Genomic DNA, 15,804 nt, shown 5'->3' on the forward strand with positions numbered 1-15,804 from the left:
CATTTTGTTCTCCCTCGTTTTTGTACATATTCATGGGTGCATAAGGATTTCCTTCTAAAGTGAATCGTTTGTTCCGTTTAGTTTTATACAAAAGTCTGCATGCTTGGCTCCTAATACCAAAGTCAGACGTTTCTGGATCGTACTTAACAAATAGCCAACGTTATAGGATCTTCCAGTTGAATCACTTCAGCAGGGAGGAGGACGGGATAAAGGACTGATACTGACTGATGTCTGTGTTCTTCCTTCTAAACCTCACTCAGTTATGTTGTTTGAAATATTTATTTTATTGACATTTTAGATGTTTCCAGTAAGATATGACTCCATCACTAGTAGCATACTTTCTGAAGGTACAGTGTTTTATTTTATACTTTTCATGCATAAACTTGTGCCCTTGCTAGGGATAAAAATCATAAGTTAACTGCTGCTAATTTACACCTGCAGATCTTTAATAAGCACACATGCTAATAGGTTGTCATATAAATTTCATAACACTGGTTTACTAGTTCAGACCAGTTGAGGGACTTCTTAACCATTAAATGGTAGTCTATGGACAAACTGCTGGATTGACTACAGCTCCATTCTCCACGTAGTAACAGAATTATTTGATTGTGATCGTTGTGTGTGTGTGTGTGTGTGTGTGTGTGTGTGTGTGTGTGTGTGTGTGTGTGTCCACTGACAAAGAGACATTTGTCATAACTGCTCTCACTCTGAAGTGCTTTAAGCAGGGTGGGGGAAATAATGTCAGTAAAGGGATTAAGGCTACCTTTGTTAGGATTGATCCTTTTGGGAGGGGGTGACAGGAGGGATTATATGTCCGCTATTGCGTCAGTAAAATAGCAAGTAAATGTATTTTTTGTTAGAAAAGGATCCAAGTCATTTTAAATGAGCTACTGTCATTAAAACACAGATTATAATTACAATTGAATTGTGCCATTTCTAATCGAAAGCATTTTCTTGTAAACAGAACTAGACTACATTCTGAATTGGCGCTCAGAATTTCACTTAACATATTTAGATTTTTGAGTAAAATATGTTTAAATCATCATGGAATTGCAAATAAAACTAACTTCACTTCCTCTCTCACTGTCAAAGTAAGTGCAGTAGGTAAATAAACTCGCAGTAAATGCACCTTAACAGCTAAAAACGGTATAATGGTTTGCCAGGTGTTGAGCCCGGGACATGCAGCCAGAATTCCAGGAGGCTTCGCCCCTCCTCTGCTGCTCACGGAGCACGGGCAGCCAGCAACTAGAGCGAGTAATGAGCTCTACTGAGGACATTTGTAATGCCCTTTTTGCATTTCTTTCCTCCAACTTACTGTATGTGCGTAAAGGAGTAGCCGGTGTTTATTATTTACCTGGAGATTATTGGTGGTGACAGTAAAATGCCTCTGCACATCGGGGTGTAACCAAAGGGATCAAGACCGATGGGAGGAGGGTCGCCCGGGGATTTCTGAAGCCGAGCCGAGTTTGTAAAGTAAAGTGAAAAGGTGAGCTACCTACGGGACGGACGCGCCACGCCCCTTGGCAGGTGGAACAAATAGCGGACCTCTCCCTTGTCTTCCTCCATCCATATTCTTGTGTGCGCAAAGTCATGCACTGAGAGCTGCGGGACGTCGTGAATGTCAGTGTTGAGAGGGAAGAGAGAAGAAAGAGGTGAGTGAGTTTACTTCAGAACATATAGCCTTTATTGTTCAATGCTTCACGCTCTGGTGCACCTGGAGTCACCGTGCGTAATTTGCTGGTGCAGGAAATATTCTCACCGAGTCCGTTTGTTCATTGAAATCCTGTTGTCTGCAGAATTTCAGAGAAGTTGACTTGTTTTTTTAGTGTGGCCTTTTTCCACATCTGATCTGTGATCGCCAGGCAACATGGCCTCCCTGGTCTCTTTTACGTAGGGCGCGTACATCTCAGCCAGCTCTCCGTAACAGAATCACTGCTTGATGTTTCTGTGTATCTTATAATCGACATTTTCTTGGGCATCTAGGTTTTAAATTAAACAATTTGTGTTTCATACATTTCCATTGTTTTGGTCATTTCATTAGTGGAACCTTATTCCTTAATGTTTTTGGAACACCCTTTTCATCATTGTAGAATTTGGTTTGTATGAATTGCAATAAATATTTAGTATTTATAAACTACCAGAGGATATGAACAAACTTTGTTATTTACATTTTTTTTGTTTTATCTGTTATAATGCAAAGCAGTGGAACACAGTACATATTCATATTGTGATATAAGGTCACATATATTCACATAAATATGTTCTTACTGATAGCCATCCTGTTGTATAGTCCTACCCATTGCATTAGTACGGTGGCCCTGAGAGGCCACTGCACTGCAACTCAAGAAAACGCAGGCAAATAAACCACAACACGCAACAATAAGAAAACGCACGCAAATAAACCACAACACGCAACAATAAGAAAACGCACGCAAATAGATCACAACACGCAACATTAAGAAAATGCAAGCAAATAAACCACAACACGCAACATTAAGAAATGCATGCAAATAGACCACAACACAACAGAAGTGTTTCCAGGGGACACTTTTAAATGATGCACACATCTGGGGGTAAGCCAGCAAGGGGGTAAGTGTCTGTCAACAACCCGTAGATACTATGGCGCCATTTTGATGCTAACAAGGACTCACCCGCCGTTAGCATTCCATTGACTGCCATTCATTTTGCCGTCACTTTGACAGTGAATAACTTTACATCTGAAGCGTTTAAAGACTCTATTTGTCCATTGTTTATTATTAGATTATGGCTCCGTAGCAGACGTTTTTGTAAAAATAGGCTAACGATTGTGTCATAACCAAGCGACTTACTGTCGCATAGTAGAGGAATTACCGTATAGTACAGGAGAAGCTCGCAGACAGTTTCGACTTACATTAGCTGTTTAAGTTTAATTACTAATATTAACTAGCATTTTAGTGATCAATAATTAGCCTGTGCCTATGTTATCTCCTTACATATACCTACGCTCCCCGTCTCTGCTAGATTGGGAATGATTGAGATTTCTCTTGACACAGCTACCAGAAGACTTACAACTTTCAGACAGGTTGCTCACGTCACATTTACGTAGTCAAGCTCAGTTGGAGGCTGCGCAGTAACGCTCAGCCATCACCGGAAAAGTGCTTCTAATATACTTCACTGGTCTCCCTAGAAAACAACGGCGTCACTGTGTCCATTTCTTTAACTGTCGATGCTTGTTTGCTGCAGCTTGACGTCTTAACTCGGCTATCCGTCAGTGGTGTTGGGAAATAAGCTAAAATGTAAGGGTTTTTTTTGTCTTTTTCATTTCATTTCATTGACATTGTATGATTCTGATATTAACTATTGCAAATATCTGCTGTTAAACTAGCGATAGCCTTTTGCTTATTGTAGTTAGCCTTTTGCTAACTAACGTTTTGATGTTGTCAAATTGATTAAGATCATTTCTTAAACTTGTGCTTTGTCTGCTAATTCAATTCCGATATACACACAATTGTGATTTGCTATATTAACTGGCTAGATTGATGGACTAGATTCCCATTGTACTCATAACAACAGTATAACGTTAGGTTAAAACCTTTGTGTGGAACAGACTTTGAACTTTTCTTACAATTGGGTTTTGACTGCGACAAGTCAACATGTCTGCTGTCAGTCAGAGGTTTCGTTAAACTTTCTCCTCTATCAATTTGACTGATAGTCATAAATATTAAGTCATAACATAGTATAACTTTTATTTAATGTTCCTATTTTAATGGGAATGAGACAGTGAATTTGAAATATTGATTTTTTTTTTTAAACATCCCGATCACAGTTTCAACATTTTAAGTTCAGGCACTCAGGGACTGCTATGTCAGTCAGGACACTTTTTTTACTCCTAGAAGATGTGCTGATTTGTTGCTTGAAATGACTAGCTACAACACACTAGAATCTAAAGACATATTACAATAAATAAAACAATAAATGTTCTTTAGGTGAAAAAACCAGGCTGAATCAGTGGGTGTTGTTGAACATCAAAAGATAGAAGTGGACTACTTCTAGCACTTTTCCTCTCATTTCACTCTGCAGCCAGCACTTTGAAGATCGGCTCATCACAGGTAACATAAGTAAGATCAATAAGTATTATAAATAATATGTGATGCATTGCCATCTTTCAAGTCTTCATTAAATTGTCTTGCTTTAACAGGAAAGCTATCCACACAGTGAAAACTGAATGACCACATAAGGAAAACCTGAAGATTGCAGTGTTTGGTGCCATCCTTCTGGGTGTGGAGATGGAAGACAACATGGACATCATCCTCTGTTCTCAAAAGACTTATGAAGATGATACTACCATCACAATACAGTTCAGCTTTTCTGATGTAGACAGACCCATTTTTCATTAGCAGTATATATGGATCACTGAAGGATCACTCTTACTTGGTTATAGGTTCAACTTCTTTTCTGTATAGAGTCTTCTATTGTTATAACTGATGTAAAATAGTCATTACATATTTTTAAGAATACAGTTTAAATAACTTGCAGGCTTGAGTTCAAGGATGAAACAAAGTGAAAGTGAAAAGTTTGATTAGATTAGAAAACAACTGGAACTGCTAGGTGGATGTTTACCTGAGAGCAAATACATTTTTTTATTTAAAAAAACTTGCAATAAATATGAGCCATTGGGAAGATTTTTGTCAACTGACTACTCCTGATTTTACAGATTTGCCACATGCCTTGTATAATACAACACTGCAGTGAATTGTTTTGTGGTTCAGCACATTTGATACGTACATATCAAATTGACATTGACACAAGTCATCTCTCTTCTAATCCTTGGTCGTTAATGTTAATGGACATGTTCTAATATCACATTTGTGTATAGGTTATTTTGCATGCAAGAAGTATAGGATGACATTGAGTATGGCCTTTTCTTGAATAATTTACATTCTGACAAACAAAAATACCATTATAGTATTCCTATGATTTGATTATTGTACATAATGACTTTAAACATATGTACCAAAACTGACCTAGAGCAACAAATAAATAAATTACTTTATTGCACATATTTAAGGATATAAATACACAGAGGTGGTTGTGGTCTATTTGCGTGCGTTTTTTTTATTGTGGCATGTTGGGGTCTATTTGTGTGCGTTTTCTTATTGTTGCGTGTTGTGGTCTATTTGCGTGTGTTTTCTTATTGTTGCGTGTTCTGGTCTATTTGCGTGCGTTTTCTTAATGTTGCGTGCTATGGTCTATTTGCGTGTAATTTCTTATTGTTGCGTGTTGTGTTTTATTTGCATGCGTTTTCTAATTGTTGTTATTTTACAGTCTTAAATATTGTCACTGTATTTTTTACCAGGACTGGATCATTTTGTCTGTCCGGGCATTATGATACTGGGTACATTGGCATGTGAGTTGTGAGGCTGTTGTTGCTGTGAATCCAACATGGAGGTGAAGAAGGATGGAGGAGGGCCATGGTCGTCTCCAGGAGCCTCCTCTTCTCCCTCCAACCGTGTCTGCTACAGGAGCACCCTCACAGCCTTCCTCCTCCTTTTCCTCATTATCGGGATCTTTGTAGGCCTGGTTATTGGTGAGTGTCACATTCACCACACAATTGCATACTTAAACATATATTATACAGGTGTAACACTTTATGAGCTATTTAGACTACTCTGTCAAACACAATTTCTAAACTTTATTATTTTGTGAAGCCATCTGTAAGAATGAACCATTTCTACTTTGTCGGTGCAGCCTACCTGGTGCAGGAGCAGCATTATTTTATGGAGACGGTGGAGCTGAAAGGTCTGAAGTATGATCCAGTTCTGCAGAATGAGAACTCTGGTTTCTTCATAGTACTGACCTCAGTTTTAAAGTCCAAGGTAAGAGCAGACTGTCGCCGTGTTGAGAGTCCACTATTTTCTTCTTTTTTGTAAAGTGTTAAATTGTACATTTTTCCTTTCTTACAGATTAAAAATGTCTTCACTGCCTCGTCAATATCACATCACTATGTTGATTGGAATGTTGTTGCCTATGGGTGAGTGAAAGCTGAACTCAGGTAGATGATCTACTCCAAGCGAAACAGCATCCAACAAACAACATTGTCTGTTTCTTCCCAGTAACGTTAGTGGTGATGTGATGGCAACATTCACACTGGTCTTCAGTGTGTCCAGGATCCAGCAGTATTCAGACAACTCTGTTCAGGACCTGCTGAGAGCAGGACTCAGCTCAGTAATGCACGGGAAACCACTGAAGGTGCCAGAATTTGGAGAGATCAACGCTATCATCTTACTGGGTAGTAAAACTACACTGTCATCAGTTGACTGTCTGTGGCTCTACAAGTGGATGTGTGTAGTGGGAGTGACACAAACAGGCCACAGCTGTGTGATGCATTGTGTCAGGGCTTCCACAGTCCTCACAGTATCTAATGTTTGTATCATTCCCAGGAGCCAGTGGGAAGTCATTTTATGCTATTGGAGATGAGTTGACAGGTGAGTAAATATGTAGACCCATGTTAAAGTGTGCCTGGAAATAACCTTCCAGCATTTGTTTACAGCATATTGTAACTTGTTAATCACAGACAAATGTGCTTGTCTGGGATTCTTATTTTTTTTTTAAGTTTAGAGTTTCTAGTTTAAAGAGCTGGTTTCTCTCTTTTCTGTGACTTTGATAATTTATTCAGACCTTAAAAAACACTCACATGCTGCCCATACTGGCCGTGAAGAGATCTCTTCATTACTCAATTTCAAGGTATGAGGGGGTGAACAAAATCCACAGTGCTCGTTCTGTGCAAAAATGCATTCTAAAGTTGATGTGACGCTAATATGAAGCTAACTAAACTGAAAAAGCCTCTTAGGAGCTTTGGCTGAACTTTGAGGTATATTTTTGTATGTATTAGGGAGCACTGTGAATTTTCACGTTAGAATCACATTAGGAATGGATTTCTTTATGCAGTATGAACAGGAGGAATAATTACAGTGACCAATAACTCTTGCAATGTACATATGGGCATGTGAGTATTGTTTTAAGACAGGCACGTGTAAAAAAATAAAATAAGGGAAAAGCTCTGTAATATTAATTGAATTGCACGAACATCCTTCTTGCACCTAAATATGTGAAAACCAATTACACTATAAAGACATTTTCAAATTGTACCTTTTTCTGTAACTCTCATCCTGACATTTTTCTCTCATCTGTTCTCTCCAGCCAGGTGTCCTGACAACACCTTCACTTGTGACAATGGAGAATGTGTCACCAAATTGAATCCAGAGTGTGACTTCATCCCCAACTGTGCAGATGGATCTGATGAAGCTCATTGTGGTGAATGACTTAAAACAACCTCCTTTTAAGCCTTGCGATTTTCTTTTTCAGTTGTTCTTGGTAAATAAGAATATACTGGCACTGACAGGTCATATTGTAAATATGAGGTTACTGACGTGTAAGAAAAAAAACATCACTGCTTCATCTCCATCTTGACCGCATCATCCAACTTTTCCCCTCAGCCTGTGGTACACGCCCCGCTATGGGGAATCGCGTGGTGGGTGGCGCGGATGCTCGGCAAGGGGAGCTGCCATGGCAGGTCAGTCTGAGGCTCAATGGACAACACTCATGTGGAGCCTCCATCATCAACGAGCGGTGGCTGGTCAGTGCGGCACATTGCTTTGAGAGGTAGGCATTATTTCCAAGTCACTGAGGAGTTATTTATGAATCTGCCAGGCAATGACATTACCTGCACTTGCCACAACAGCTTTTTAAAATCAAGGGACAAACAATTTGCAAAAATTGCAAAATTAAGTATTTTGTAATTTCTTTCATTTCTGTTTCTAGGAACAACGACCCCAGAGAGTGGACGGCCCTCGTAGGGGCCAGACTTATGAGCGGTGAGGAGTCTGAGTCTACAACGATTAAGATCAAGTCGCTGGTTGTGTCTCCAGACTACAACCCTACGACTACTGACAGTGATGTTACAGTGCTGGAGCTGGAGACCCCTCTCACCTTCAGCTCTTACATCCAGCCCGTCTGCCTGCCCTCCCCGTCTCATGTGTTTGCCCCCGGACAGAGCTGCATGGTGTCAGGGTGGGGCGCACTAGATCAGTTAAGGAGTGAGTCAGCCTGCAGGAGTTCACCTCAAAACATCAACAGATGAAAGTTTTAAAGTTAAAAAGAGCTCCTTTTTTGCTACCCAATACTATGATGCCAATAGTTTTTTAATATTTTGGGAATGACTGTGTTTAGCTCTCAGGCGATATTGTCCTATAAGATTATAAAGAAAAACGAATAATTTAAAATGTGGATACGATAACTAAACAGGGCAATTGAGGCATGAGTAATTCAGTTCACTTGTGCTCTTCTGTCATTCAGTTGACTTGCCAACCAAACTGCAGAAGGCGGTGGTGAAAATCATCGACTCCGAAGTGTGCAATCAATCATTTGTGTACAGAGGAGCTGTTTCTGACAACATGATGTGTGCCGGATTCCTGGAGGGCAAGGTGGACTCATGTCAGGTCAGTGCTGTTTCACTTGGTGCACATAATGCAGCTACAATAGCACAAGCTATCAGCTTACACAGGGTCAAAACTGTATGTTAACACTGATTCCACCCTAAAAATAGAGGCCTGTGGGCTGTTGCTGTTATTTTCGTCTCCGCTTAACATGATATGTGCTGTTAATATTACAGAGGAATACAGGGCATCCCCCCCAGTCAAGGCTCCCATTACAGCTCAATCGTTTTAAATCACCTGGACACAATTCAGATTAAATTCATTTATTCAACACATCATATGGCGAAAACAAGTCAAAGTATACAGAATTGAAAGAATGCATTCTGACAATTAATTTGTCTAAATACAGAAATTTCAGCAACCCCAAAGCTGGTATTGATTTGGTACCCTGCTTATAAAAATGTCATATGCACTTACATGAAGACTTGAAACTCTGTCCTTCATAGGGTCATTTGATTCTCTAAACAATCCATAAAACCATGGAAGTTACTGTGCTCCCATCTTAATTAACCAACATTGATTACCTGACAGTAACCTGAAACAGGAAAGTCACAAAAATGACACTAACAAGTTTTTCACAGGGCAACAGCAGTTAGATTTAATTAGAGGTCTTGTGTTTTCCCTGAAGGGTGACTCTGGAGGGCCTCTGGTGTGTGAGGGTGCCCCAGGGAGGTTCTTCCTGGCTGGGGTGGTGAGTTGGGGTGTGGGCTGTGCCCAGATCAACCGGCCTGGGGTTTATTCCCGCGTCACCAGGCTCCGCAACTGGATTCTAAGCTATGCAGATCCCAGCTTGGTCCATGGTTACTCCCAGCATGTTCCCACTGTGCCAGTTACTGTGACTGGAGGAAGCTCTAAAAATCAGCCAGTATCCAGGCCCATAGCCATGGATGGGTTATCTGCACCAACACTACCTGGTAATGTCATACTGAAAGCAGCTTGATTTATTGGTCACTCATTCATCAGTTACCAAGAGAAACATAAGTATGTCAGTCATGTAGTGTAGTGTGTATAGTCTCATGCTACATGATCTGTCCAACATGTCTTCCAGTCTTCAACTGCAGTGGAGACTTCCAGTGTAGCTCCACCTCCTGCATCAGCAAGGCCAACCCAGAGTGTGACGGCGTCCCAGACTGCCCCAACCAGGCCGACGAAAGAAACTGTGGTAAGTTTAAATGTGTGAATAAGTGCACATTTAAATTTTTTTAAATGGACATGCTTCTGATGGGTGTTTTTGTTTCAGACTGTGGCGTACGTCCTGCATTGGGTTCCCACAGGATTGTGGGTGGAGTAACAGCTCGAAGGGGGGAGTGGCCTTGGATTGGCAGTCTCCAGTACCAGAGACTTCACCGCTGTGGCGCCACACTCATTCACAGCAAATGGTTACTCACAGCGGCACACTGCTTGAAAAGGTACTGCTGAACCTAAACTTTACCACAATAATATTTGTTTATATCCCCATTATGTTCAGAAGTGTACTGAGCCAGTCTTCATTTCTAACCCCCAGTGACCCTAGCCCGACTCACTGGGCTGTGAGCCTGGGATCTGTGCTGCGCTCGGGGGTAGGAGCCCTGGTCATCCCCATCCAGAGGGTCGTCATCCACCCGGCCTTCAACAGCACCAACATGGACTATGACGTGGCTCTGTTGGAGCTGGCAGTACCGGCCCCCATGTCTTACACCATCCAGTCTGTCTGTCTCCCCTCACCGGTGCACCGCTTCCTCAAAAATGCAGAGTGCTACATCACAGGCTGGGGATCCATGAGGGAAGGAGGTGAGATATGTAAAATCCCACTGACATTAGGCTCAGTTCTCCAGAAAGCATTGAACAATTTCATAATGATGTTACATGCTGTTACAACAAACTAGACAATTGGATGTTACTGTCCACAGAGAATTTGTTGAAAGCAAGGAAACATTGGAGGAGCAAAAGTTTCCACATTATTATGATCCTAAAGACTCAAGAAAACAGACTTGAGTCTAAACACCTCTTTTTTTCAATAATCATAAGGGTTTTTGGACTGAGGTAAGCCCTTAAAGCTCCATTATCCCACAAACCTTAAAATATGATATATGAAACACTATCAAATGGTCTGTTCACACAATATTTCTCACTTACCCTTTTGGTATGTAGCCATGAAAAATAGTATGTAGCCCAAAAATGACATTTAAAATGCAACAGTGACTTGTCTTTCCAGAAACAATGTTGTAATAAGACTTTTTTTTTTGGTGAAAATGCACTAAAATTCTCACTATAAAAAATTAAAATTTTTTGGTACAGGTTCGTTGACCAACCTGCTGCAGAAAGCTGCAGTGAGCATCATTGACCAGGCAGACTGCCAGCAGTCATATGGAAACGTGCTGACTCCTAACATGATGTGTGCCGGTTACATGGAGGGAGGCAGGGACACCTGTTTGGTAAGATGCAAGACATTCTACTACGTATGTGACACAAATACCTTTTACACAGCCTGGAAATGGGCCAGACATCTGGGTGGTACAGTCTTGGCAGCATCTGAGCAGTAAAATTGTGGACCAAGTGCTCAGAGGCTCAGAAGAAATAGGGCCATGGCTCCGATAAATCTTTTTTTTTACAGTGGATGGTTAACTAGGTCAGAGCTAAGTAAATCTTGCCCTTTGTTCTTTAGAGGTTTCTAGGACTTGTCTTTGGAAAAAGTCAAAGCATATAAATAAATTCATGATTTGGAAATACTTGTTGGATATTAAAATGATGGCGAAAACCAAGTGTTGCTTGTTAAGGAACATTGTAGCACTTATGTGAGAGACGCTTATCTGATGGGAGGGAGTAGACTTTACTTTCCTAAAAATACAGAGCCCCCCTTTTCACCCACTTCCTCTCTGTAATCTTCTTATGTAAGAAAACCCACATGCATTCCTGTCTCGGTCAAAGCACCTGGCATCTCAGCAGCGATCCAAGTGACATTCTCTTTGTACCTTACTCTTCTGCTTCCTCACTCATCCTTAAGCAATTGTTTTATTCTCCTGTACATACTGGAGACCAAAGTGTATTTAGGTTATTTTAATTTTGGTTCTTTCTGCCCTCTCTCCTCCAATCATCCAGGGAGACTCTGGAGGGCCGCTGACTTGTCGTGAGCTCTCTGGCCAGTGGTTTATTGCTGGAGTGACCAGCTGGGGACATGGATGTGGGCGAATTGGTTTTCCAGGGGTTTACACTCGTGTTACGTCTGTCAGGAAATGGATATCTACATACCTGCCTTTCTGAAGAAGATGACACACTACACACAGTGGATTTTCCTGATACATCTTCAAAAAACTGTACTGTACAAGGACCAAAGTCATGCTAAAAGCCACACATACTGTAGTTTCCACAGTATTTACCTGTGTGACCTACTGGTGCTGTTTCGTAATACTGTGCAATCATCTAAACTGGGACCATCCTCTTTCATAATGTACTGAAGAAAGAAGGAGAATACTGAACTGTGGTCTATGGACATTCTGCTAGCACATGCATGATTGAAAGTATTTATTTACTTTATTTATTTACATTACTGGTTAACTTACTGTACATGGTGGTCTTTTTTCCATTTTGTGTGGGGTTCAGAATATATGTGGTTCATTTATGGGTACATTTCCTTGTCTTTTTTGTATCTAATCTTAAAAAAAACAAAGTATAAATTGTTACTGAAAGGTAGGTTTTCTGGGGGAAAAAATATAGTTCTGTATGAAAAAGTGGAATCAGCTTCAAAGGAATTTTGACTTGAGCTTAATAAACTCATGGTGAGGTTTCATTGATAGATATACACTCTTTGTGATGAGAGAGACAAGAGAAGACTGACATTTATTTTTCATGAAAATCATTCCATTTGCTCTCAATCTCACTGCAATTAATTTGTCCCTATGTGAACTCAGCATGATAGGGGTAAAAGGATTGTGGTTCCTAGACAAGCTATGCTCATAAAGCTGAGAAAGGTTCAGTACCCTGTGTACAGCAAGGCAGACCCTGCTGAAACAAGCCCACTACTGTGGAGGGCGGCAGATAGGGTGACAACTAGAAAACAGATCAGACAAAACAGTTTTGTTCTCCAGGCGTACTTTGATATCGAACTGTTTAGAGACTTGTGAATGTCAGGTTCACAGTTGTGAAAACACCAAGTTGCTCCTCAAGTCTTCCTTTTGATTTGAAGTAGGTCTTTTAGAGTAAAATCATGTTAAGGAAAGCCTGTGTTGTCCCCAAAGGGCTCCAGTTTTGCTGCTTATTATTTTAGGCACAAATGTTTAGTCTCTCTCAGAGCATAAACACAATGAAAAGCATTAGCAACATACATGCTGACAGTGTTTTATGGAGCAATTGTTGTGAGTGAGAGACTTAAGTCATGTTTACAGTTATTACAGGTATCATGTTCCAAGTATACCAGCTCTTAAACACAAGAAACATTCAACCTTAAATTTGATGGCAGGAAGGTGTCAGTGTTTCTATTGAAGCCACGCTGTAGTAAACACATCATATTAGAATTACTCCAAACAAAAGCCATATTGTTGCAGTTGACTGAATTAAAGACACATTGCAAACGTACATTTTAATTTTCTAACTGCTTATCCTATTCACACTGGGTTGAAACATATTCCAGCATGCACTGCATATGGGATACGCCTTAGACAGGTTGCCAGTCAATCACAGGGCTAGCACGAACTTACAGACACATTCACACTTATGTTCCCTCCACCGGGCAATTTAGAGTTTCCGATCCTCCTCACCTACATGTATTAAAACATGCAGGTGTAAACTGCAGCTTTTTAAAATGCATGTTTACTTGTTAACCAGAAGCTTAATTATTCATAATTAATTGCATTGTATGTACTTACAATTACAATAAAGTCAATTCTGAAAAACACAAATAATCAAACTTTGTAACTGAAGTGTTCCTCAGAGCAAAATAAAAATGTCCAAAGAGACATTGTAGTAGCTAGAGTCCACAGGCTCAGCTTGTCTGTCTGTGAGGTATTGTGATGATGATGATGGTGTGCTGCTGCCACGACACAACTTTGCCCAGCTCCTGCCTTCAGTGGAAACATTGTGCTCTTATTCACTGTGAGCAGCAGCCCGAGGATAGGGAAGGGTGAAGAGCAGGACGTTCACATGCGAGCTCTTTCCCTCTGTAATCTGGAGTTGTATGTTCTGGACACAGTGTTCCAGGCATCCATATACCGGTCCATACACATGGCAATACATTTCTGTTAGGACAAAAACAGTGGCATTAAACACACTTAATAAATAATACTGAAATTGTGTAACAATTTAACGTAAATTGTGAAAAATGCCCAAGTCAATTTACTAGACACTTCAATTGATATATTCATATAGCTTGTTTTGTCCAACAGACAATCCCTTTACTATCATTAAAATAAAAGGTTTCAAAGAGAGGCTAGAACCAGTGGATTTTTATTTGAAATATGACATATTATTAATAGATTGTTATTACATATCTGTCAACTGACTAGTCGTTTCAGCTCTAATCGTTTTACATCGGAAAGCAAACTGCTCATTTTGGGAAAATAGGCAGCAAATCTTCACATGAGAATATCATAGATGACCAAATTTACTACTGATTTTCTGTCAATTGATTAATGATTTGAAAGCAAACTGCTTGACATGGCCCAGCGCATACCTGCTCAGAGTTGTCCAGCGTGCTCCCAGGTTTACCTATGCACTTCTTGAAGCATTTGTCTGTCATTCTCTGAAACACAAAGACATCTGTTCGTTTATTATTGTAATTTATTAACGTTACTAACAGCTGACAGTTCACAACTTTACCCGGTGAGCATTTAGTTGACGTTTTATAGGCGAAAACACTCTGAGACGTCTAGAATTAAGATGGTTTAAAAAGGTACATTTGGTCGAAGAGTCAAATGTCTTTGGACGTTTACGCTAACGTTACGTTATGTCAACAGCATTTCAATGACTAGCTAGCTAGCTACTGTTGTTTATATAAGTCTTATTTCATTAACGTTATTGAATATTAACGACAATATCTTTATGTAATGTTGTGACATGGTTCGTAATGGCGATCATACTATCCCCAATAATATTTACTTTATTTAACGTTAGTCTTACACGTACTAAGTTAAGTTTTAGGCTAGTCTTGTTAGCTAAGCAGCTGTGTCCATTGATTTACCTGCAGCAGCTCCTGAGCGTTAGCCACTGCGATCTGGACCTTGACCTGCTCCATGATCGTTCCGGTGTCCACTTTACCACCGGATCCACCTGCTGAGAAGTCTGAACTGAACCCGTCCATTTTTTACCTGAGTCGTTACCGACAACTGTAGCTTTATTGATCTTATTTAAATGCACGTGCGGACAGCTACTGCTAGGTTTGGCTAACGTTAGTTTTCGGTGCCCTTGACAGCGGCGGAACACTGCGTACGTCACTTCCGTAGAAGGGATTCCAACATGGGAAATGTAGTTTTTGGTGAGCGGACACGATTGAGTTACAGTGCAATAAATACACCGCTGCCAAAACATCCTTCATATATTTAAACGCATGTTTATAATAGTTAGGAGACACAGACGTCTTGTCAGCACATATACACCAGCACTCCAACCCTCCTAACGACACACGTGCACGCAATCAGGCATGTTTGCCGCACGGTGGGGATATAGCCTAGGCTACTCCACTGAATCACAAATTAAAATGGAGTGAATTAGACTCTTTTGTACCAAAGATACCTATACCAATAACTATTGATAATAGTTCATATTATTATATTATGGTGTTAAGAGGTTTTTTTTTAACATATAATTAAATAGTTGAATGCACACATTGTTGGATTTTGAGTTTTGAGATTTAATAGGCCTATACAAAATCAAAATCGACAGACGGCCAATAGATAGATAGATAGATAGATAGATAGATTAACTGATTGCCACAAGGCTTATATAGCCTAGCACATGCAGTCATTGCATTGTTGTAGACCAAGAGTTGGTTGTACAGGTAATGGGGGCCAGTTTAGGACTGTTATGCTTGCTTTAACTTATAATAAAAAAATAAATTTAATTATACTTATTTACAGAAAAATATGCAATGACAAGATATGATACACTTTTGTTTTCAAGTTATTTATTGTCATATGCACAACAAATAGAGAAGCAGTCATTGGCAATGCAATTAGATCTCAGGCTCCCACCAACAATGCTACTACAAAATACATAAAAAGAAATGCATGTAAAAATTGAGTAAAAATTTGAAACCAAGATGTAAAATAGTGCAGAAGTCAAAACATAGGAAAGGGGAAATGTTCGTGTATTTGCAAAACATTACAACAAGCATTTATCTCATCCTCCTGATCCTCCACAG

General features: G+C 40.0%; 2 protein-coding genes across 3 annotated transcripts; one reads left to right on the forward strand and one right to left on the reverse strand.

Annotated features, from left to right (window-relative positions):
* The first annotated feature begins 1,247 nt into the window (after positions 1 to 1,247).
* tmprss9 (transmembrane serine protease 9) lies at positions 1,248 to 12,883 on the forward strand. Of its 2 annotated transcripts, none has more exons than XM_031307403.2 (16): positions 1,248 to 1,652; positions 5,336 to 5,566; positions 5,728 to 5,855; positions 5,943 to 6,010; positions 6,093 to 6,268; positions 6,420 to 6,464; positions 7,180 to 7,293; positions 7,476 to 7,641; positions 7,801 to 8,075; positions 8,335 to 8,477; positions 9,103 to 9,388; positions 9,523 to 9,636; positions 9,715 to 9,883; positions 9,979 to 10,244; positions 10,752 to 10,888; positions 11,553 to 12,883. In XM_031307403.2, the coding sequence occupies exons 2-16, from the start codon at positions 5,422 to 5,424 to the stop codon at positions 11,712 to 11,714; spliced, it is 2,394 nt and encodes a 797-aa protein (XP_031163263.1). In that variant the 5' UTR covers positions 1,248 to 1,652; positions 5,336 to 5,421; the 3' UTR covers positions 11,715 to 12,883. The 2 variants fall into 2 exon arrangements, with proteins under 2 accessions (XP_031163263.1, XP_035862898.1); XM_036007005.1 differs by having other exon boundaries at positions 1,248 to 1,642; positions 5,333 to 5,566.
* Positions 12,773 to 14,892, reverse strand: timm13 (translocase of inner mitochondrial membrane 13 homolog (yeast)). The gene is made up of 3 exons (XM_031307404.2): positions 14,626 to 14,892; positions 14,119 to 14,187; positions 12,773 to 13,684 (listed from the first exon to the last, which is right to left on the reverse strand). Exons 1-3 carry the CDS (start codon positions 14,743 to 14,745, stop codon positions 13,586 to 13,588), a joined length of 288 nt encoding a protein of 95 aa, XP_031163264.1. The 5' UTR covers positions 14,746 to 14,892; the 3' UTR covers positions 12,773 to 13,585.
* Between the last annotated feature and the right edge of the window lie 912 nt (positions 14,893 to 15,804).

Source organism: Sander lucioperca, chromosome 11 (assembly GCF_008315115.2).
Source record: "Sander lucioperca isolate FBNREF2018 chromosome 11, SLUC_FBN_1.2, whole genome shotgun sequence".
NCBI classification, from domain to species: Eukaryota; Metazoa; Chordata; class Actinopteri; order Perciformes; family Percidae; genus Sander; species Sander lucioperca.

Coding starts and splice junctions, on each gene's coding strand:
- timm13 (XM_031307404.2), bottom strand. CDS start 14,745: ATGGACGGGTTCAGTTCAGACTTCTCAGCAGGTGGATCCGGTGGTAAA. Junction 14,188..14,625: donor ACGCTCAGGAGCTGCTGCAG/GTAAATCAATGG, acceptor TTTGTGTTTCAG/AGAATGACAGACAAATGCTT. Junction 13,685..14,118: donor CGCTGGACAACTCTGAGCAG/GTATGCGCTGGG, acceptor TTGTCCTAACAG/AAATGTATTGCCATGTGTAT.
- tmprss9 (XM_031307403.2), top strand. CDS start 5,422: ATGGAGGTGAAGAAGGATGGAGGAGGGCCATGGTCGTCTCCAGGAGCC. Junction 8,076..8,334: donor CGCACTAGATCAGTTAAGGA/GTGAGTCAGCCT, acceptor TCTGTCATTCAG/TTGACTTGCCAACCAAACTG. Junction 9,884..9,978: donor GCGGCACACTGCTTGAAAAG/GTACTGCTGAAC, acceptor TCTAACCCCCAG/TGACCCTAGCCCGACTCACT.